The 19,234-nt window shown below is 39.2% G+C and overlaps 1 protein-coding gene across 2 annotated transcripts; it reads right to left on the bottom strand.

Annotated features, from left to right (window-relative positions):
- Positions 1-340: 340 nt before the first annotated feature.
- Positions 341-19,077, bottom strand: LOC142108557 (aldehyde dehydrogenase family 3 member B1-like). Of its 2 annotated transcripts, none has more exons than XM_075192312.1 (11): positions 19,040-19,077; positions 17,006-17,105; positions 13,629-13,830; positions 11,646-11,756; positions 11,423-11,543; positions 8,826-8,911; positions 8,133-8,214; positions 5,536-5,922; positions 2,631-2,797; positions 1,772-1,871; positions 341-1,327 (listed from the first exon to the last, which is right to left on the bottom strand). In XM_075192312.1, the coding sequence occupies exons 2-11, from the start codon at positions 17,101-17,103 to the stop codon at positions 1,131-1,133; spliced, it is 1,551 nt and encodes a 516-aa protein (XP_075048413.1). In that variant the 5' UTR covers positions 17,104-17,105; positions 19,040-19,077; the 3' UTR covers positions 341-1,130. The 2 variants fall into 2 exon arrangements, with proteins under 2 accessions (XP_075048413.1, XP_075048422.1); XM_075192321.1 differs by lacking the exon at positions 19,040-19,077 and adding an exon at positions 18,648-18,790.
- Positions 19,078-19,234: the final 157 nt, after the last annotated feature.

Genomic DNA, 19,234 nt, shown 5'->3' with positions numbered 1-19,234 from the left:
ATTAGTTCAGTCCCAAATGAAGGAAAATCACCCGTTTGGAATCATAGTTATTCCAAACTACTACTTGAAGAGGTGCCAATAATTTTGTCTGGTCAATTTAAGGTTTTCTGTGTGAAATAAGCTATGAGTTAGTAAGTTTTTCTGCTTTTTGTGTTTCATTCTACTACAAACCAGAGAAGTGTGTATGTGTGTGTGTGTGTGTGTGTATATATATAATTTTTATTTAATTTCAATTATTTTCATTTAATTTCAATTATTTTCTGGAGGAAGTAGTGCATGATTACAAACAGCTGCAAGGGTGCCAATATTATTGGCCACAACTGTGTATGTGGCACACATACTTACAATCTTAACAGTGCAGGATTCACTATTGCAACAGTTTTATTTACTGTTCAGGCAAAGTGGAATTAAATTCCTCAAAAATTATGCGTCCAAATACTTTCTAGAAAAATGTGTTCATAGGTCATAAAAAAAAAAAGTGAAATAATGTGCGATAGCTTTCACTGAGCCACCATTCCTTTTAACCTCAAGTTACCAAATATATATTTTTAAAAAGTAGAATGTCTGCAGATTGTCTCATTTAACCAACACCAAGATTGGTAGCCTATGTATTCAAAATTGATGAGAATTTCAAAGTCGTTTATACATACATATTTTTAGAAAAGGTGTTTACATAATTCACAGATACAGAAACAAAGTGCTACATATATTACTCTGAAATTATGATCACATTGGTCAATCCCTTATCTATTAAAAGCCAAGTAAATATTTGGTGGATGAGAATGCTTAATAGAAAGGAGCAGTAATGGTCTTAAACCTCAGTAGCAGAGAGAAAACACAAAAAAACAAACATTGTGCCTGGCCTTTCCTATTAATCCATTCTGGATTTTAGAGTGCCGATTAAAATTATTTATGTAAGAGTTGTCATTACTGACAACTGTACTAACCCTGCAGGAGAGACATACAGGGAGAATGTGTAGCACTGGCTAGAAGATGTAATTATACTTACACTTCGTAAATAAGTACATAGTCCAATGTATTCACATGCCTGCATAGGACATTGAATACGATATCCCAACAGTTACAGATTATGGAAATGTTCACATATTCTTCTTTTAGAAATCACATCTTTATGAAATTTGACACCACTTGTTAGTCCTGGAGATGGAACTGGCCCACTGCATGAGACTGAGCTGTTTGTCAGCATATGGAGGATAGCGCAGATATGTAACACATTCAACTGTAGTGTTGCGCAGCAGGCAGGCACGGCTGTGAGAGAAGATGTCAAAGCTGAACTTACCACCATAAATCCCTGGAGCACTGATTCCTGCATTAGAAAGGGAAAACGAGTTATTAATGGGAATATGAGAAAAAAAAAAGTTAAAATGTAAGCTAATTTATATCTACCTGCTTATATACAAATGCACCAGAGGAAACAGTGTGATCAGAGAAACATCAACTAAAGGCTCTGTGTGCTACGAATACACCAGTGTGTTACATATTTTTAGTTATACCAATTAAAGAAATGTTAAAATATACCCCAAAAAAAAAAAAAAAACACACATGAAGATTGGGAAGATTTTCAAAACAATGATTCAAATAAAAGCCAATTAATTTTGCACATCGGTACACTACACTATATATTATAAAATATTTTAATGAAGTTGTAATTTACTGCACTAGAAAGTATTTTTGGGGGGCTTTTTAAATATATAATTTTTATTTGTGTTATAACATATGTGGCCATGATTAGACCAAGACATTTACTCACCCACTCCTCCGCAGGGCAATCTGGTGTACAAACTTTGGACCATACTGTCATTTGAACAAAAGCTTCCACTAGTGGTTTTTTGCATAACTTCTAAAATTACCTAAGATTGAAAAAGAGAGAGACAGACTTATAGAAGCAGTCAGAGGAACATTTTAAGAAATATTTATTTTTCCTGGAACACGGCAATATGCTTATAGCAAATACAAAGCTTGAAGATGACCATTATCTTCTGAAATCCTGTTCCCTACAAATAAGGACTAGTCCTCTAATCCATTTCCCGCTGTCCTTTGTTGGACTGTGTCCTGAGTAAACGCTCTGCCAGCTACCTTGGAGCCCTGATCCAAAGTATGCAGTCAGGAGGAACGCACCATAGTCACCAGCAACAATAAGGTGCTGCAGAAACTACACACATCACCCAGAAATAAGAGGTTCCAGGTGCCAGTGAAAGAGCCGGGCGATGGCTGGGACGACTCCTACAACTGTGGCACCATGGTGGTGTACAGTTGACGTTTGCCTGAAAACATACATACTGCTGACCTGCATGAAAAAAAAAAAAAAAAAAAAAAACCACCACAGACTCAACAGAAGGGTCCCAAGTGAACTCACACCACACTCAAATCATGCAAGCACATGAATAAGGCCAAGAACCTTCCACTTACTGGAAACATCTGGCTCAGGGCAAATTACAGACCAACATTTAGCAGCAAGACAGAGGTTCCCATAGAGGGGTCCTCACTGAGCATGCTGGCGCAGCTTATAGCATGTTTGGACTGGCTAGATCACAGCAGAACAGACATTCCAATGCCAATTCTCGATTTTACTTTTCCAACAAAAAAAAAAGTAGGAAGTAGGAATTTACCTGTGAGTTGTTAGAGTAGACATATACAGCTAAGGGTCTGTCTTTCCGGTTAATAAACTGAATAGCCTCTTCAAGAGATTGTATGGTTACGATGGGCAGGATTGGTCCCAGAATTTCCTGATGCATAATAGGATCAGATTCTTTCACATCAATCAGAACTGTAGGGGCTAAAAAGTAGAAAATAAGTAGACACCAGCGTGGGGTTCAATTAGCCGCAAAGTGTCTCCAGAACGTTGCCGACACTTCGCAGTGTAGATTTTTTTCTTGCATCACTTAGGAGTTGCAAGAAAAAATAAGTAGCGATTTCTACCGTAATTGCTGGCAATGTGCGCGGTGCAATGTCAGTGCACCACATCACTGGCAATTGAATATTAAAAAGTTGCTTACTTTTACTGTATATTTCACTATTATAATTTGAGAGATTATGCAACAGGTTATTTAAGGCATGCATGGAGCTACAAAGGGGATTCAGGTGAAAACACTGAAGGAGGTTTTAAAAAGTGGTAGAACATTATAAAACTTTAGCTCAGATGAGAATAAAAAAAAAAAAAAAAATACAAAAATTTAGAATTAGTTTAAGTGTTAAGGTGTCACAATAATTGCATTGAACATGACATTTCCTTGGGTTGGATTCACAACCATTAGACTCTCACCCTCTTAGATCTGCTTTGTCTCCTTTCTGATAACCACTTACTCCTTCCAAGTCTTCTCTTGTGCTGCTCCCCACTTATGGAACCCCCAACCCTGAATGACAAGACTCACTCCTAATTTTCAATAGACCTCTCAAAACCAACCTCTTCAATGCAACCCTCTTCTGAGAGCACTAACAGCTACAGTCTTAATCTCCACTCTGGGTCCCACTAGCTCTAAATGTCTCAGAACTCCACTCTCCCTCTAAACTAAGCTCTGACAAGCAGAGCCCTCAATAATCACACACTCACAAATCTGCATGTTCCATCAAACTTTGTATCCACTTGTTGTGTTTGTAGAGATGGTGGATATAACCAAGACATATCCTACATCAGAGTTTTGTGGCGCCTTACAAATAGGAGAGGATGATCATCTTTATTGACATCGTTGTAAAAAGTCATTGGGTTTGCAACAGACTTCTCCAAAAACTTCATTAACTATTATTAATATTTTAATTAAAAAAACAAAGCGAAAACAAACCCTACTTCACTTATTAGAATGTTAGTATCTACCTTACAGAGATTCAATGTCAGTTCCAAAGACTCAATATTCATAGTCTATGCATCTGGCAACCCATCCCCCTCCATGCCCACCCTGATGAATGGAGGAGGCAACAATGGGGCCCTTGGTAAATCATATCCCGTTTTCCCTCTGTAAGCAGTAAATCTTGAGGAGCCCACTAGTCAGTGAATAAGCATTTTTATATGTTAGCCACCAGGAAGGGATCTGCATTGTATACCAGACATCAAATGGAGCTGCATACCTTACTACTCAAATGGGGTTGCATTGTATTCTTTATAGTCCTTTATGGAGCTACACAACCCCATACGCAGCAAGCTGTGATGCACTGTGTGTTCGACACCTTTCTATCATAGCCAGCATTAACTTTTTCAGCAATTTGTGCTACAGTAGCTTTTTGGTGGGATTGGACTAGACAGGCTACCCTTCACACCCCATGCCCATGACCCTATTACTGGTTCACCAATTGTCCATCCTTGGACCACTTTTGGTAGGTACTAACCACTGTATAACAGGAAAACCCCACAAGAGCTGCAGTTTTGGAGTTGCTCTGACCTATTCATCTAGGGCCTGATTCATTAAGGAACTTAAATTAAGAAGTTTCTTATTTCAGTCTCCTGGACAAAACCATGTTACAATGCAAGGGGTGGAAATGAGTGTTCTGTTTTGCACATACGTTAAATACTGACTGTTTTTTCATGTAGCACATAAATACTTGATAGCTTATTTGTACACTGAAATTTATAGTGGATATTTGTGTGCTACATGAAAAAACAGTCAGTATTTAACGTATATATGCAAAACAGAACACTCATTTCCACCCCTTGCATTGTAACATGGTTTTGTCCAGGAGACTGAAATAAGAATCCTCTTCATTTAAGATCCTTAATGAATCAGGCCCCTAGACATCTCAATTTTGCCCTGTCAAAGTTGCTCAGATCCTTATGCTTGCCCATTTTTCCTGCCTCCAACACATTAACTTCAAGAACTGACTGTTCACTTGCTGCCTAATATATCCCACCCCTTGACAGGAGCCATTGTAACGAGATTAGCAACGTTACTCACTTCACTTGTCAGTGGTTTTAATGTTATGGCTGATATATATATATATATATTATATATATATATATATATATATATATATATATATATATATATATATATATATATATATATATATATATATATACACACATACACACACACACACACACACACACGTCACAGCAGATTACACATTGCAGTACTAGATAGTTCGTGTTGCACACAGACAGGAATCTCAGCTGCAGGTACAGCTGTATTACCAGTTACGCTGATCACTCCGTGGAGAGGGGACCAACCCGATTCAAACCACCCTGACCCACAGCTGTTCCTGGCACCTGGGAGATCCATGAACAGGAGAGCCAGCTGTTACTGCTGTTTACCATAACCTGTAACGAATGTACAGTTACCTACCTGTAATCATTTTTTTTAGTTTAGTGTTCTTGCCCAGTTAGGGAGATATTAACTTCTTAATGTTTGTCAATATGAACTTGGCCTTCAAGATTTAAGCTATTTGCTGCTCTTAAATGTGTTTGCCTTCGAAGTACACGCTTTGTGGTTTGTATAGTCGATTGATGACAAATCTGAATTTGAAACAAACATAAGTGACACACACACACTTCAGTTGGATTTGCCACATAGCTGCATTTCTTACCCATGTATCTTTCACCATCATCATTCTGCCCCCCAATGGCCACCTGACCACAGGATAGAAAAGCTTTCACTCGTCTGTATTGTTCTGCACTTGCCATACGCCCATAATGCTGTGACTCTTGTGGGTTCTTCCCGTAGAATTCGTGGATGCACAAATCCAGTTCATGGACGAGAGAGTCTCTCATGTCAGGATGGCACAAAATGTATTCTGGAGCCAGTGAATTCTGGCCAGCATTCACAAAACGAGCCCATGCAATCCTATGAGCAGTTATGGCAAGATCACAAGTCTTGTCCACGTAGCATGGATTCTTTCCTCCCAGGACCAAGGATACAGGTGTGATGTGTTTGGCTGCCGCTTGCATCACCTGCCTGCCAGTCATACTGTCCCCTGGAACACAGACAATTTGCATTTTTTCAAGGTCTGTTTGACAAAAGGCCTGAACATTTTTAAGTCTTTACAAATTTTGGGGCTTAAAATTACTCTGGAGCTCAAGGGCAAATCATATATGTGTTTCTACTTTGGGGGTTGAGGTAATAAGTAAAAAGTGAGCGTTTCTCATGTAACATCACAATAAAACACATTTAAAGAATACAAGTAATGTAGACTTTGATTATTGAGCGCCGATTCTCACAAAAAAAAACCAAAAAAAAAAAAAAAAACGCATCAGCTAAAGGCAGAAGTTCTTGTCAAACCAAGTTTATACGTTATCTACTGAAAGCAGCCAGCTTGACAATGTCATAAGCCATTTCTCAGGAGCACAGTCAAGGACAGGCTGGGGGGCATCTGGCCCCTGAGCTGGTCCCATAGTGGGATACCTTGGGCTGGGTCACCTGCATTTTTTTCTCCCCTTAAAATGTTCCTAATAGGCTACCAAGTAGAGTTTTGCTCCCAGGGCTAAAATTTGCCAGCCCTCCCCTGAGCACAGTGAGCCAGTACATGGGCATGTCACATATTAATAACCAATCCTTCTGGGCAGCTATGATAACTCCATGCAGGCATGTAAAAATATGAATATAAGAATACTATTTTATACAGCAAGTGTCACATATTTAGATATCTGCTTAATTTGCAGTTGTGAGACAGTAGGCAACAGACTTGCTTTAAAAGGTTTAAGGAAGCATACTGCAGGGACTCAAAAATATACTTCCCACCTTCCAGGAAAGCAGTGTTCACAGGAAGGATACATACAGCACATAGGACATTAATTTAGAGTCAGGGACAAACGCAGATTTTGTAGAGAGGCGTTTCCACGCCACTCTGCCAATGGGCATGATTAGCATGCATGCGGGCATGACTATAAATTTTAGACAGTGCTTGGCTGCTCGCTAACTCTTCCTATCCGGTCATATACATAGTCAATGCTTCCTGCACTACTGTTAGGTGCACACAGCTCTCCTTTTTCGAGCAGAGCCGTGTGAAGCAGGACATACCTCCCAACTGTCCTTACAGTCAGGACAAAGTCCTGACTGAGTGTGTCAGAACAGTTGGCAGACTGTCCTGCTCTTTCCTACCTGTTCTTGCTGCTGTCAACACTTGTTGCTGGTGCTCGTGTCCTAACCTCAGTTGCTGCTTGTCTGGATCCTGGAACGTTGGATCCCTGTTTGGAAAAAGGACAGGTACATGATAAAAAAAATAAATAAATCGCAGCTATAAATGAACACAGTAGGCCTCCCTCCCCTAAAGCAGCCCGGTATTAAATCAAAAGCACCCACGTTTAGTAATTAGGCCTCCCAGCTACTAACCCGGACAGTAAGTTAATGTCATTCACCTGTAATAAAAAGATCCATTTCCCCCCAAAGAACCCCAACATTAAATTAGTAGGATTTACATTTAATAAACCTATTTCCTCCCAAACATTAAATTAGTATTCACTTTCAAGACATAGCTCCCCTTTTTCCAAACTCAGCCACACATTCAATGTATAGTCCCATCATCCCACCCTTAATACATCCGCCATAATCCCACTATCAAATATCCCCAACCTTCACCCCACCAATAAATTAAAATCTCCCACTCTCAGCCTACTATGAAATTAATATTTCACACCCCATCCACATCACATAAAATACCCCCCTACACTTACATTAAAATCCCTTTCCCCCCCTCCCCCACACATATTTTAAGCCCCTCAAGGCCTAGGTTTACAAGGGAACTATTGTACTTACATTAAATAACCCCACTTACATTAAAAGTACATGAGAACCCCACCCACACACACTTATCCTCTTCATCTAGTGCTGTGTATTGTGTTCGCCTGCTGCACACATGAGACATGCTGGCAGTGGGAGAGAAAGTGGGGACACAGCAAGGTGGGGGGGGGGGGGGAGGGATGGCTGTTAACAGTGCAGACAGAAATTATCTGCACACAAGCTGCAAAGTGGCTGGTCCCAGGAGCAGGGTCCAGCCACCTCAAGCATACAGTGCCACAGGCTTGGAGGAGGGGAGTTACAGGTGCTAGAAAACCCTCCCCCCCAGTTTACCTATGAGTGTCCATCAACAGACATTAAGCATTGTATCAATTACACAAAAGGGAATGTGATATTTAGCTTCTCAATTGCAACACAAACTTGGTCTTTAGGGATTAATACACGCATTACCTATGTAAAAGACATGGTCAAATTTGTTCTCTAGAATTTCCGTTAGGTCACATTGTCCTCCAGAGATCAACTGATAACAGCTCTGAAATAATAAAAGTTGTATTAATTATAAAAAGGACCAATATTAGGGTTGACAACAGATCACAAGTCCTATGATCTATAAGAAACAAACAACGAGATACTGTCCTCTGATTGAAACAAAAGTGTGCCTCATTGTAGATGTCACTTCACCCACAGTAAATGTGTAAAAGGGTTAGAAAAAGTCACCTTGCTTTTGCAAGTTGGGAAGTTCATTGAAGGAGTAAAGTACGTGGCTACCTTGTTATTATAACGTAGTTGCGTTTAGAAGTTGAATTACTAGAGTGGGTGAATGTAAATGAGATTTGTCATGTATAGGTACCATAGTTTAATAAGGAATAATACTTGTGTTTTCATAGTAATTTAATGTGAAAATGTAGCAGGTAAAATGTTTGAACATATTTAGTGTATGAAAATAGTAATTTTATATTAAGTGTTCTACACGGGTAATGCAGGTGTATACAATGAATGGGCACACAGATTACAGGGACATGGTGGTTTTACAAGTAAATACTTTACCATGGTTAGCTGGCTGTAGGTGTACATAATATTCATCTATATATTTTTACTACCCCTATATCAGTATGGATAGGAACACATTATTCATACACTCACATTATCCATATAAAGGGGAAGTAGTGTATGCAGTAGTTCCGCAGTGTGAGGACAGGTTTCTGAAGGCTTCAATATCACACAGTTACCTAGCAAATAAAAGTGGGTAGAGTCTGGTGTAAGCAATCCGGTAGCCAGCCTGAATAGTGTCAGAGACACTTTTTTTTATACACAGACATAGAAATATACATTATACATAGCAATCGATATACCACTTGACATATAAACCTTAAAGTTCTTCAGATCAAGACATTTATTTTTCAAAGGTCTAGTTAGACGCAAGTGGACAATAATAGTAAGCTAAATATAATTTGGTGGCCAAGTGCCCAATGTGTATTAAAATACTAAAAGTCTGCTCATCTGTTTGAATGGGCTTCAGTAAATTACCAGAACAAGGCCCTATAAATTAATATATAACCACCATAAACTGTAGCATGTCAACAGGTGTTTAATCATATATTTATTAACTATAAATATGGCATATCTGGATTCAATTTCCACTGGTAACAGTAGTCATTTATTGTGAGAACACAAGCCTCTGTAGCTGATCCGAATATATGTATATACACACAGAATACATACATGCTCTAAGGATGCAAGAATATACTATGGTTTGTATTGTAGGGTTGCCACTAGTCACTGCTGTATAAATGTGCATTTTGGATAGAACAAAATAGAATCTCTAAAATAAAAATTTAGAAAGTGTTATTTATGCCAGGTAACAAAGTCTTCTGTAGCATACATTGCAGCTAAAAGTGCAGTTTATTGATCCAAATTCGGATGTAGTATGGTCATTCGCAGAATATGCAGCTTAGAGTTAGAGCAAGTTCTACATAAATGTCTGAGTAAACCGTTCTTCATTGAAGGAACAAGAATCACTTTGCCCTCTTCTAGATCAAAAATATTTTTGCAATAACTGCAATATGAAACAAGCACAGTTTATGTTCCTTTACACCAGTGATAGGCAACCTGATATAGTTCTAAAGCCAAGTGTGTCTCCAGAATTCCACCTCATGACACTCAGATCTGCCACTTGCTCCAAAATAGCCCTACAATCATGGCCAAAAGTTTTGAGAATGACACAAGTATTGGTTTTCACAAAGCTGCTTCAGTGTTTTTAGACCTTTTTGTCAGATGTTGCTATGGTATACTGAAGTAAAATTACAGGCATTTCATAAGTGTCAAAGGCTTTTATTGACAATTACTTTAAAAATTATGAAGAGTCAATATTTGCAGTGTTGATCCTTTTGAAGACCTCTGCATTTCACCCTGGTATGCTGTCAATCAACATCCGGGCCACATACTGACTGATGACCACCCATTCTTGCCTAATCAATGTTTGGAGTTTGTCAGAACTTCTGGGGAAGGGGGGGGGGGGGGGGTTGTCCACCTGCCTCTTTAGGATTAGTCATAAATCCTCAATGGGATTAAGGTCTGGGGAGGTTCCAGGCCATGGACCCAAAATTTTGATGTTTTGATCCCCATGCCACTTAGTTATTACTTTTGCCTTATGGCAAGGTGCTCCATCATGCTGGAAAAGGCATTGTTCATCACCAAACTGTTCTTGGATGGTAAGTAGAAGTTGCTCTTGGAGGATGTTTTGGAACCATTCTTTATTCATGGCTGTGTTCTTAAGCAAAATTGTGAGTGAGTCCACTCCCTTGGCTGTAAATGCTACCCCACACATGAATGGTCTGAGGAGGCTTTACTGTTGGCATGACACAGGACTGATGGTAGCGCTCACCTTTCCTTCTCCGGACAAGCATTTTTCCAAATACCCCAAACAATCTGAAAGGAGATTCAGATAAAAGCATTTTACCCCAGTCCTAAGCAGTCCAATCCCTGTACCTTTTGCAGATTATTCTGTCCCTGATGTTTTTTCTGAAGGGAAATGGCTCTTTGCTGGCCTTCTTGACACCAAGCCATCCTCCAAAATTTCTCACCTCACTGTGCGTGCAGATGTACTCACACCGGCCTGCTGCCATTCCTGAGCAGGCTCTCCACTGGTGGTGACTGGTCCTGCAGCTGAATCAACTATAGGAGACTGTCCTGGCGCTTGCTGGACGTTCTTGGGTGTCCTGAAGCCTTCTTCACAACTATTGAAACTCTCTCCTTGAAGTTCTTAATGATCCGATAAATGGTTGATTTAGGTGCAATCTTACTTGCAGCAATATCCTTGCCTGTGAAGCCCTTTTTGTGCAAAGCAATGATGACTGCACGTATTTTTGTGGCACGGCTGAGTTACAGTGGAAATGTCTTTGGGATAAAGTTCATTGTCATGGCAAAGAGGAACTTTGAAATTAATTGCATTTCATCTGAACACCCTGCATGACATTCTGCAGTATATACAAATTGCCATCATAAAAACCTGAGGCAGCAGACTGAAAAATAATATTGGTGTCATTCTCAAAAATTGTGGCCATGACTGTACATGCCCTCTGAGCACATCCCACATGTACTCCACCATATGCTCCTCACAAATCCCTCAGACCTTGCCCAACATGCTCTTAGGAAACGTCCGCTCATAAAACAGCTGCTTTTACTTTAAAGAAGGCGCTCAAGCAGCCAGAAAAATGATATGTTGCCATGAAGATATTTACCTGCAGCCACTGCACCAACCACTGGTATAAGGCAAAGTTGTACTGGTAAACTCCAGCCACCAATAATCAGGACTACACCTACAGGCTCCTTCTGTAAGAAACAGTTGTCCAGGAGAGAAGTCTTCAGAAGGGGAAAAAAAAAAAAGTATATATTATGAATATATTTCTACACTTACAAGTAGAATCATACAACAGGCGGACTTATAGTGCGAGTGAAGCATACCATACTCTTCTGAACAGGTTCTGGCTTCATCCATTTTTCCAAGTTATGTATTGCATAAATGGCTTCATTTTTCACAGTTGTGATCTCCAGTAAAACAGTTTCAAACCTCGGCTACAAGAGATATAAAAAATAACTGAATCTGAAATGAATTGCTTTATACTTTGTGGTGTGCTCAGTATTTACAATATAATCCATAGCATAAATAGGATTCCTTCTCTCAGAATGTACCAATACACAGATTGGACTGTCCACACATTCAATTTTAACTTGCAATACACACATTTGATAAGGACACGTGTGTCACTATGTATGAGAATGAACAATGACATGATGTGGTCCAAGGGATTGTTTGATGGAGTGGGTGTCCAAATTTGATCACCTGGTATCTAATATCAACTGTACATATTAGTATGTACTCAGAATTAAGTTCTGATTAAGTTATTCATTTCCCCCACTGAAAAACTGAATTCATCCAAATCAAATTACCCTACCAGTATATTTTTGGAGTGTGGGAGGAAACTGGAGCACCCAGAGGAAACCCACGCAAACACGGGGAGAACATACAAACTCCTCACCCATAAGGCCACGGTCGGGAATCGAACTCATGACCCTAGAGCTGTGAGGCAGAAGTGCTAACCACTAAGCCACCGTGCTACCCACACACATATATATCAGCACCGTACAGTAGGGAAAATAGGACAAACATGGTAGACAAAATAAATGCAGACATGAAAAGGGGTACGCAGGACCCTGCTCATTAGAGAGCTTACATTCTGAGTGAAAGCGGGCACAGCTAATAAATATATATATATATATATATACACATACACACACACACACACACACTCAACTATTCCATGTGTACTATTCATTAAATGAAAAACATGTTGTATTGTTCAATTAAAGACTTATAAAATCATGGAGTGTGCATAGATTTAACTAATTTATATTGAGTTGAGAGGAATGGTCAACATTCAGAGATAGTTTGTATCATGCCATCTCTTTAGGACATTCCATTCATTTCCGTAGACTTTAAATACTGCTTAGATTAGCTTCATCTAGGTCTTAAAATAATCATGGAGTAGGAGAACATTATTACTCTCCAAGTTACATAGGTCACTGCGATTATGTCACATATGCGATTTTCTGAAATAAAGACACCTTTAAAAAAGCAAATGGACTTTCACATGACCATCTGCAACTTTACTAGATACCCAGCTTTATATTTTTATTCTCCTTTTGTCCTTCTCAGTGATGCAATTATACTATTGAGCAATTTTATTTTAGTAGCTATCCTTGGACACAACAGAACTTCCACTGACAGAGGCTCTTTCTATGCATTTGGGGAGGGGTGGATGGGAAAGGTCTGTGCTAGCCTTGTTCCAGCCAATGGACCAGATCAGTGGTGTGTAGAGAAGTTGGTGGAATAAGAAATAGCAGAGAATCTGGCCACATTTTAGTAGTTAAGTTTGTACCATGTTAGTCATTGACTGAAGCAGGAAAAGGTGGAAATACAAATATTATCCTTCAATGGTTAAGTGAATAAGCCTTTGGGTGACTCAGAACCATGTCTCCAAGGCTTGCAACCAAACATCTATTCAGTCAACCAAAACACAATACAATTTTTATTTTAACTACTTCCTGCTCTACATTGGTTACATACTGTAACATCATTACCACTCTCTATTTGTAAATGGAAACAAGAAATAGCACCTCAACAGACATTCATTGTGCCCTAGACCATAATGAACACCCTTCTTGTGGGTGTTGTGGCTTGCTGGGATAATGTGGTTACACAGAATAGAATAATAATAAATAATATCTTATCAAAGAAGACTGAAATGAGACATTGCTCACTTGTTTTCAGGTATTTAACACAATTTCTAAACAAAATGGTACAATTATTTAAGATATTTCAAAACAGTTATTAGACCATCTGCTTTATTCCATGCTATATCTTGGGTACATTAAAGGACTACTGACCTTGTGCATATCCTTCTCCAGTGCTCCTACAAACTCAGCTTCATGGCTATCCAGCATCTGCAGTATGGCTTGTAGCTGTTGAAGCCTAAATGAATAAGACTTTGTTTTCCCAGAGGAAAAAGCCTCCCGTGACTTTTTCAGGATTTCTTCACACAATGATGAGGTGGAGGATTTTCTGGTTTGGCTTTCACCCACGACTGACCTATGGCATATAGAGCAAAAATAGGGTGCAGTCCGTTCATTAATGATCTTTCTTTTTTTTAGCTATGCAACAGATTACCTATTATCATAGATTTTTAAGGTGCCAAAGTGCTCCGCAGCGTTGTTCAGTAGGGAAGACAAGGACATACATCAAACAGGACATACGTAAAACAAGAACAAATAGGGCAGACAAAATGAATGGAGACATGAAAACAAAGTATATGAAGAACCCTGCTCATTAGAGAGCTTACATTCTAACGGTAAGAGGGCACAGCTGAAACAAGAGGAGCGAGTGTGGCTCAGAGTGGAGGTTGAGATAGTTGTGAGAATACATTAGTGTGAATAGTGTTATGAAGGATAAGGTCACCTCAAAAAAAAAAAAAAAGGGGGGGTTTCAAAGAGGATCTAAAGATTTGAAGGCTGTGGGAAAGTCTGATTGAGTGGGGAGCAGCACAGGAGAAGTCTTGTAGGTGGGAGTGAGAGGCGGTAATCAGAGACGAGACAAGGCGAAGGTCAGAGGTAGATCTAAGAGAGCCGGGAGAGTATTTTGATATGAGATTTGAGACGTATGCAGGGGTGTTGTTGTTGAGGGCTTTGTAGGCAAGGGTGAGTAATTTGAATTTGCAAATCCCTACACTGGCTCGCTGTGTGCTCCAGAATCAAAGTGGTGCAGTAGATGTGGAGCGGTGAGAGAGGAAGATCAGTCTTGCAGCAGCATTTAGGATGGATTGAAGTGTGGATATATGGGTATCAGGAATGCCAGATAGCAGAAGGTTGCAATAGTCAAGATGGGAAATGATGAGAGAATGGATAAGCGTTTTGTAGAATATTGAGTAAGCAAAGGGCGTATTATGGCAATGTTTTAAGGTGAAGTCAACAGAACTGTGAAAGAGTCTGGATGTGAGGAATAAAGCAGTGGGCAGAGTCAAGTGTGACACAAAGGCAGCGGGCTTGGGAGACTGAGAAAATTGTGGTGTTATGGACAGTGAGGGAGATTTGAGGGCAGGTGGTGACTCTGGTAAGAGGGAAGATAATAAGCTCTGTTTTGGACATGTTGTGCTTTAGGTAGCATTGGGATATCCATGTGGCGATGGCAGACAGACAGTTACACAAGATAGTACAGAAGGAGAGGGGTCAGGGGAAGAGATATAGATTTGGGTGTCATCAGCATAGAGGTGGTATTGGAACCTATAACATGATATTTCTAAAATATACACCCATCTCCACTTGCAGTCTAATATTAAAAAAGACCTTGCTCGTAAACTGCTATTTACTGCAGCTAGCAACCGATATAGAGGCACTCTAGCCTCAAATTATATTAGCTAAATAGTGCCTATTACAGTTGGACGGATATGCCTGATTGCTGTAGATCATCCCTTTGTGCAGGTGATTTGACAAATTTATGGTGTACTCCTTTTTTGTTTTTGACTGTGGGACCCGGCCATGTTCCCATTGATATCATGCCCTCACCCACAGGCCACCGACACCAGAGAGACCATTAGCACTATTCTTGCGGAACTTCATCTGCCAACGGTCATGCCTCACAGGAAGTACTGGTCATGTGAAAACATGATTTCACAGAAAGACTGGAAAGGGTTAAATCCAGATGTTTTTAGATGCTCAGATATCAAGGTAATCAAGCTCCATTGTTTGGTTAAGTGCCAATGGGCACACACACATTATTTCTAGGAGAGGAGGGGGAAGAGTGCAAATGCTGGATAGTTTGATCTCAAAACAAAGCAAAAAGCAAAACAAAAACACATGCCACAAAGTATCTAAATGTAACATATGTTGGGAAAAAACCCCAATTACTTTAATAAGCAGGTCTAAAAAAACTTGCCTGTTTATGACTGTTTTTTGGGTGGTTTTGACTACACTGTTGGTAGTTTAGATGTTTTGAAGCCACAATACATCTCCTGAGGTTTAACATTCTGGCTACAAACCGCCCTAAAGTAAACGCAGCGGTTTTGGAAGTTCTGGCAATGCGTGCCAGTTTTTTTTTTAGACCAAACATAAGGTTATTTATAGCCAAGTATAAATAAGTAAAATATGAAATAAGCCAAATATTAAAATACCTAGACATAAATCAATGTCAACAGATAAATAAAAACAGAGTAAATAATTTTATTTCAATATTATTAGGGACAAGGTAGGACAACAATAAACCAGAAAAAGGGATAAAAGAAGGTGGGGAGGGTAATTTCAATGTACAATGTGTACAATCATCTAAAGAAATAAAAATAAAACAAACTCACAAGCCTCTCAGAAGAACCATCATAGGCAGGAGTGACTTCAATGTGTTATAACTTTTTAATGAAATCAATAACTGGGAGGTTCCTAGAAACTTGTTCCCTTTAACCACATAAATGTGATTAGAGAAAGAGTGGGAGTGGGGTTTCCACCACTAAGGGGTCCTGTTGACTACATGAGGGAAGATGGGGAGGCCAGTGACAGCCCCTATATTGAGCAGATTCTCATCTGGAGAGACTTTGTAATCCAAGCACCTTCCTTGGGGGCAGCTCTAGACCACGGGTATGAGTAGGGTGATAAACAAGGGGTTATAGCGCCTGTTGGACTGGTCTAGGATTGCTAGGAAAAAATGTGGATCACAGTTGCAAAACACCACAGACTTTATCACTATGTGAGTCTACAAAAAGCAGGGAGACATTATCTTTGTCCCTAACTTGCTAGTAGCAGAGTGCAATGGCATCCATCAGGGGTATCAATGGGGACAATGTTCAAAGCCCCATTAGAATAGGGTTGTGTGTTAGGCGTGATGCAGTGAAACCCTCTGGCATCATGTAAAGAGTTTTAATTGCTGCAGTGTGTTGTGGTACAATAAAAGTATATTTTACTTTAACCAGTTACTTGTCTAGGTGATTTGTCTTCTGCAAACCAGCCAGCTGGTACTATAAGAGCTAAACATTAACCCTGTATCCTCACGCGATCCATAGTTTCATTTTATATATGCTTACAGCGGTTATTGGAAAGGTGGTGGCTTATAAATGTCCTTGTAATGGTGTAATCAGCTGGCTGGAGGCATTCCATTTTAAGTCTTATTCTGCATGATAGATAAGCACAATATTATATACTTATCTAAGAAGTTATAGGTTAATTATTTATTGTGGATACCATTTAATATAATGCTTGGATGGACCCACGTATTGAAATCTTACCTTCTTAGAACCCTAAACCAACGGGCAGGGGACGGAGAGGAATTTATGTTATCCATCACTTCTTTCTTTGTGTTGCTCATCTCATCATTATTAGTCATGCCTAAAACAAATGAATGCAATTTATTTTAAAATTAAAGTATATTCTTTGTTCAATAATAAACTAAAATGTGTGTATATAATATGTTGAACCAGTTACATCAAAACAAGTTGAAAAATAATGCTAGTTAGAAGTGTAGACAAGACCCTTCACCAAGTTATCACTCTTAACAGAGTAAGAAGTGTGACCTCAAAGCTTCCCAGCAGCATAGTGTACTATGTACTTACTGAGTGCTTCCATAGAACGCCATTACATTTCACTAAACATTAACTCTAATGAAGGCTGCAGGCAATGTAAAAACAGAGACAAAGAGTATGGAGGAGCTTACAGTTTTCTTTGACCATCACCGTCAAAGCGCATTTAATTGGCTTTAGGGATGCATATTAAATGCTTAAAATTAATATCCATGTGTATGAGTTCAAAGAGTGATGCTGAAAGCTAAGCAATATTTTGTCTTGGATTTACAAAGTTATATTTTCTCGAATGCCAGGACATTTCTATATACTTAAAAAAGGTGTTCAATGCAGGTCACACCCCTACTCACTGACCTTAATCAATAATCTGTCACTAGCAACAACTTGTTGGACAGAATACATTATTTATTCTTCTTAAAGGTCTGCACAGCAACCTTTTAAAAATGGTCAAGGGGAGAATATATTTTACATTACCATTTTATTTCGTTTTACTTTAAGTATTTACCTGCTGCGATCAAGCGTTTGTCACTATAAATTGCATATACTTTAACGGTAATTTGCCTTTTTCACCACCCCTGACACAGGTCATTCAGATGTTGTCCCTGGGACCAAAAAGTGTTACCTTGATCTGGAGCATCTGCTCAGCACAGAAAGTCACTGTATATGGGGAATTTCTTCTTAAAAGATCAATTATTTCATCCAGTAAAAAACAGATTACAGCAATTGAAACACAAATGAGAAAGAAACATACCACAGTCAGGAGCAGGCTGAGCTGGGCAGCATCTGACCCCCCCTCCCCAGGCCGGTCCTATAGTGGGCTACCTTGGGCTGGGACACTGGGCTACTTGCATTTTTTTTTCCCCTTTAAAATGTTCCTAATAGGCTGCTGAATCAAGTCTTGACCCCTGGGGTAATATTTGCCAGCCCTCCCCTGACCATAGTATACTGGAACCCATCCTTATGCATTCTCTGAGATACTCTCCCCTTTTGTAACTATGCAACATACTCCTAGTTCCCTAAAGACTCAGTTTGAAAATGTAACACATACATAATTCCCAATTACACAGTTCCAACAAAGGGCAACAATTTAATCGGTCTATAAAACCATCCAAAAGCCACTAGGTGGCATTCTACACTAATCAAACAAAATTTGACTTATAGACCAAAAATGCCTGATTAGTTTCTAGTTCCCCAATTGCAATAACCTGGGTTAAATAAATTCAAAAGCCTTTAAGTTAATGTTTAAAAAAAATAAATAAATAATCAGACCAGATTATTGCAAAATGAAAGAAGAAAGCAGAAATAGTTATCACACTGTGATGAAGGAGTGGACCTTGTAAAACAAACATACTGCCTGTCCTTGTGGGATTGCTTGATTGTCAAAGATTACAATGCACCTTTTCTGATCTCTGGAGTATTTGTCAGTGCTCTCTTGCAGTAAACTACTTCTGCTTTTCTAATCTAATCGCTCTTTCTACTTTGATACACTTAGCAGAAATTGAACAGAAAACCGACAATACTTCCTCCCACTCATAGAACATCAATTAATAGCATCTGTGCTTTTATGAACACACCCAAGACCCCATATGTCTATATTAGAGCTACAATCAGCAGTTCATTGCTCACATGTAAAACATCACCATGCTCTACAGCAACCAAACAGTCCTTTGCTAGACACTGTACTGCACCACTAATACATTGTAGTAATTACTCATCAGTTACTATGTGCAGTAACACACTTACACAACTATCTCCACATTTCACATGATCCATCTGCTGTTCCTTAGTTCAATCACACTAAAACAGCTCATAGGGCTATTTGAGAATTCCAATCACTGACAAACCAATAAAAACACCCTGTTTGTATTTATTTCATTAACCCATTTATGTCAGAAAACCACATAAAATGTGTAATAACTTTGGATGTAAACATGCAAT

The sequence above is a fragment of the Mixophyes fleayi genome, chromosome 1 (genome assembly GCF_038048845.1).
Source record: "Mixophyes fleayi isolate aMixFle1 chromosome 1, aMixFle1.hap1, whole genome shotgun sequence".
Lineage (NCBI taxonomy): Eukaryota > Metazoa > Chordata > Amphibia > Anura > Limnodynastidae > Mixophyes > Mixophyes fleayi.
This window is presented reverse-complemented; position numbering and strand designations above follow the sequence as displayed.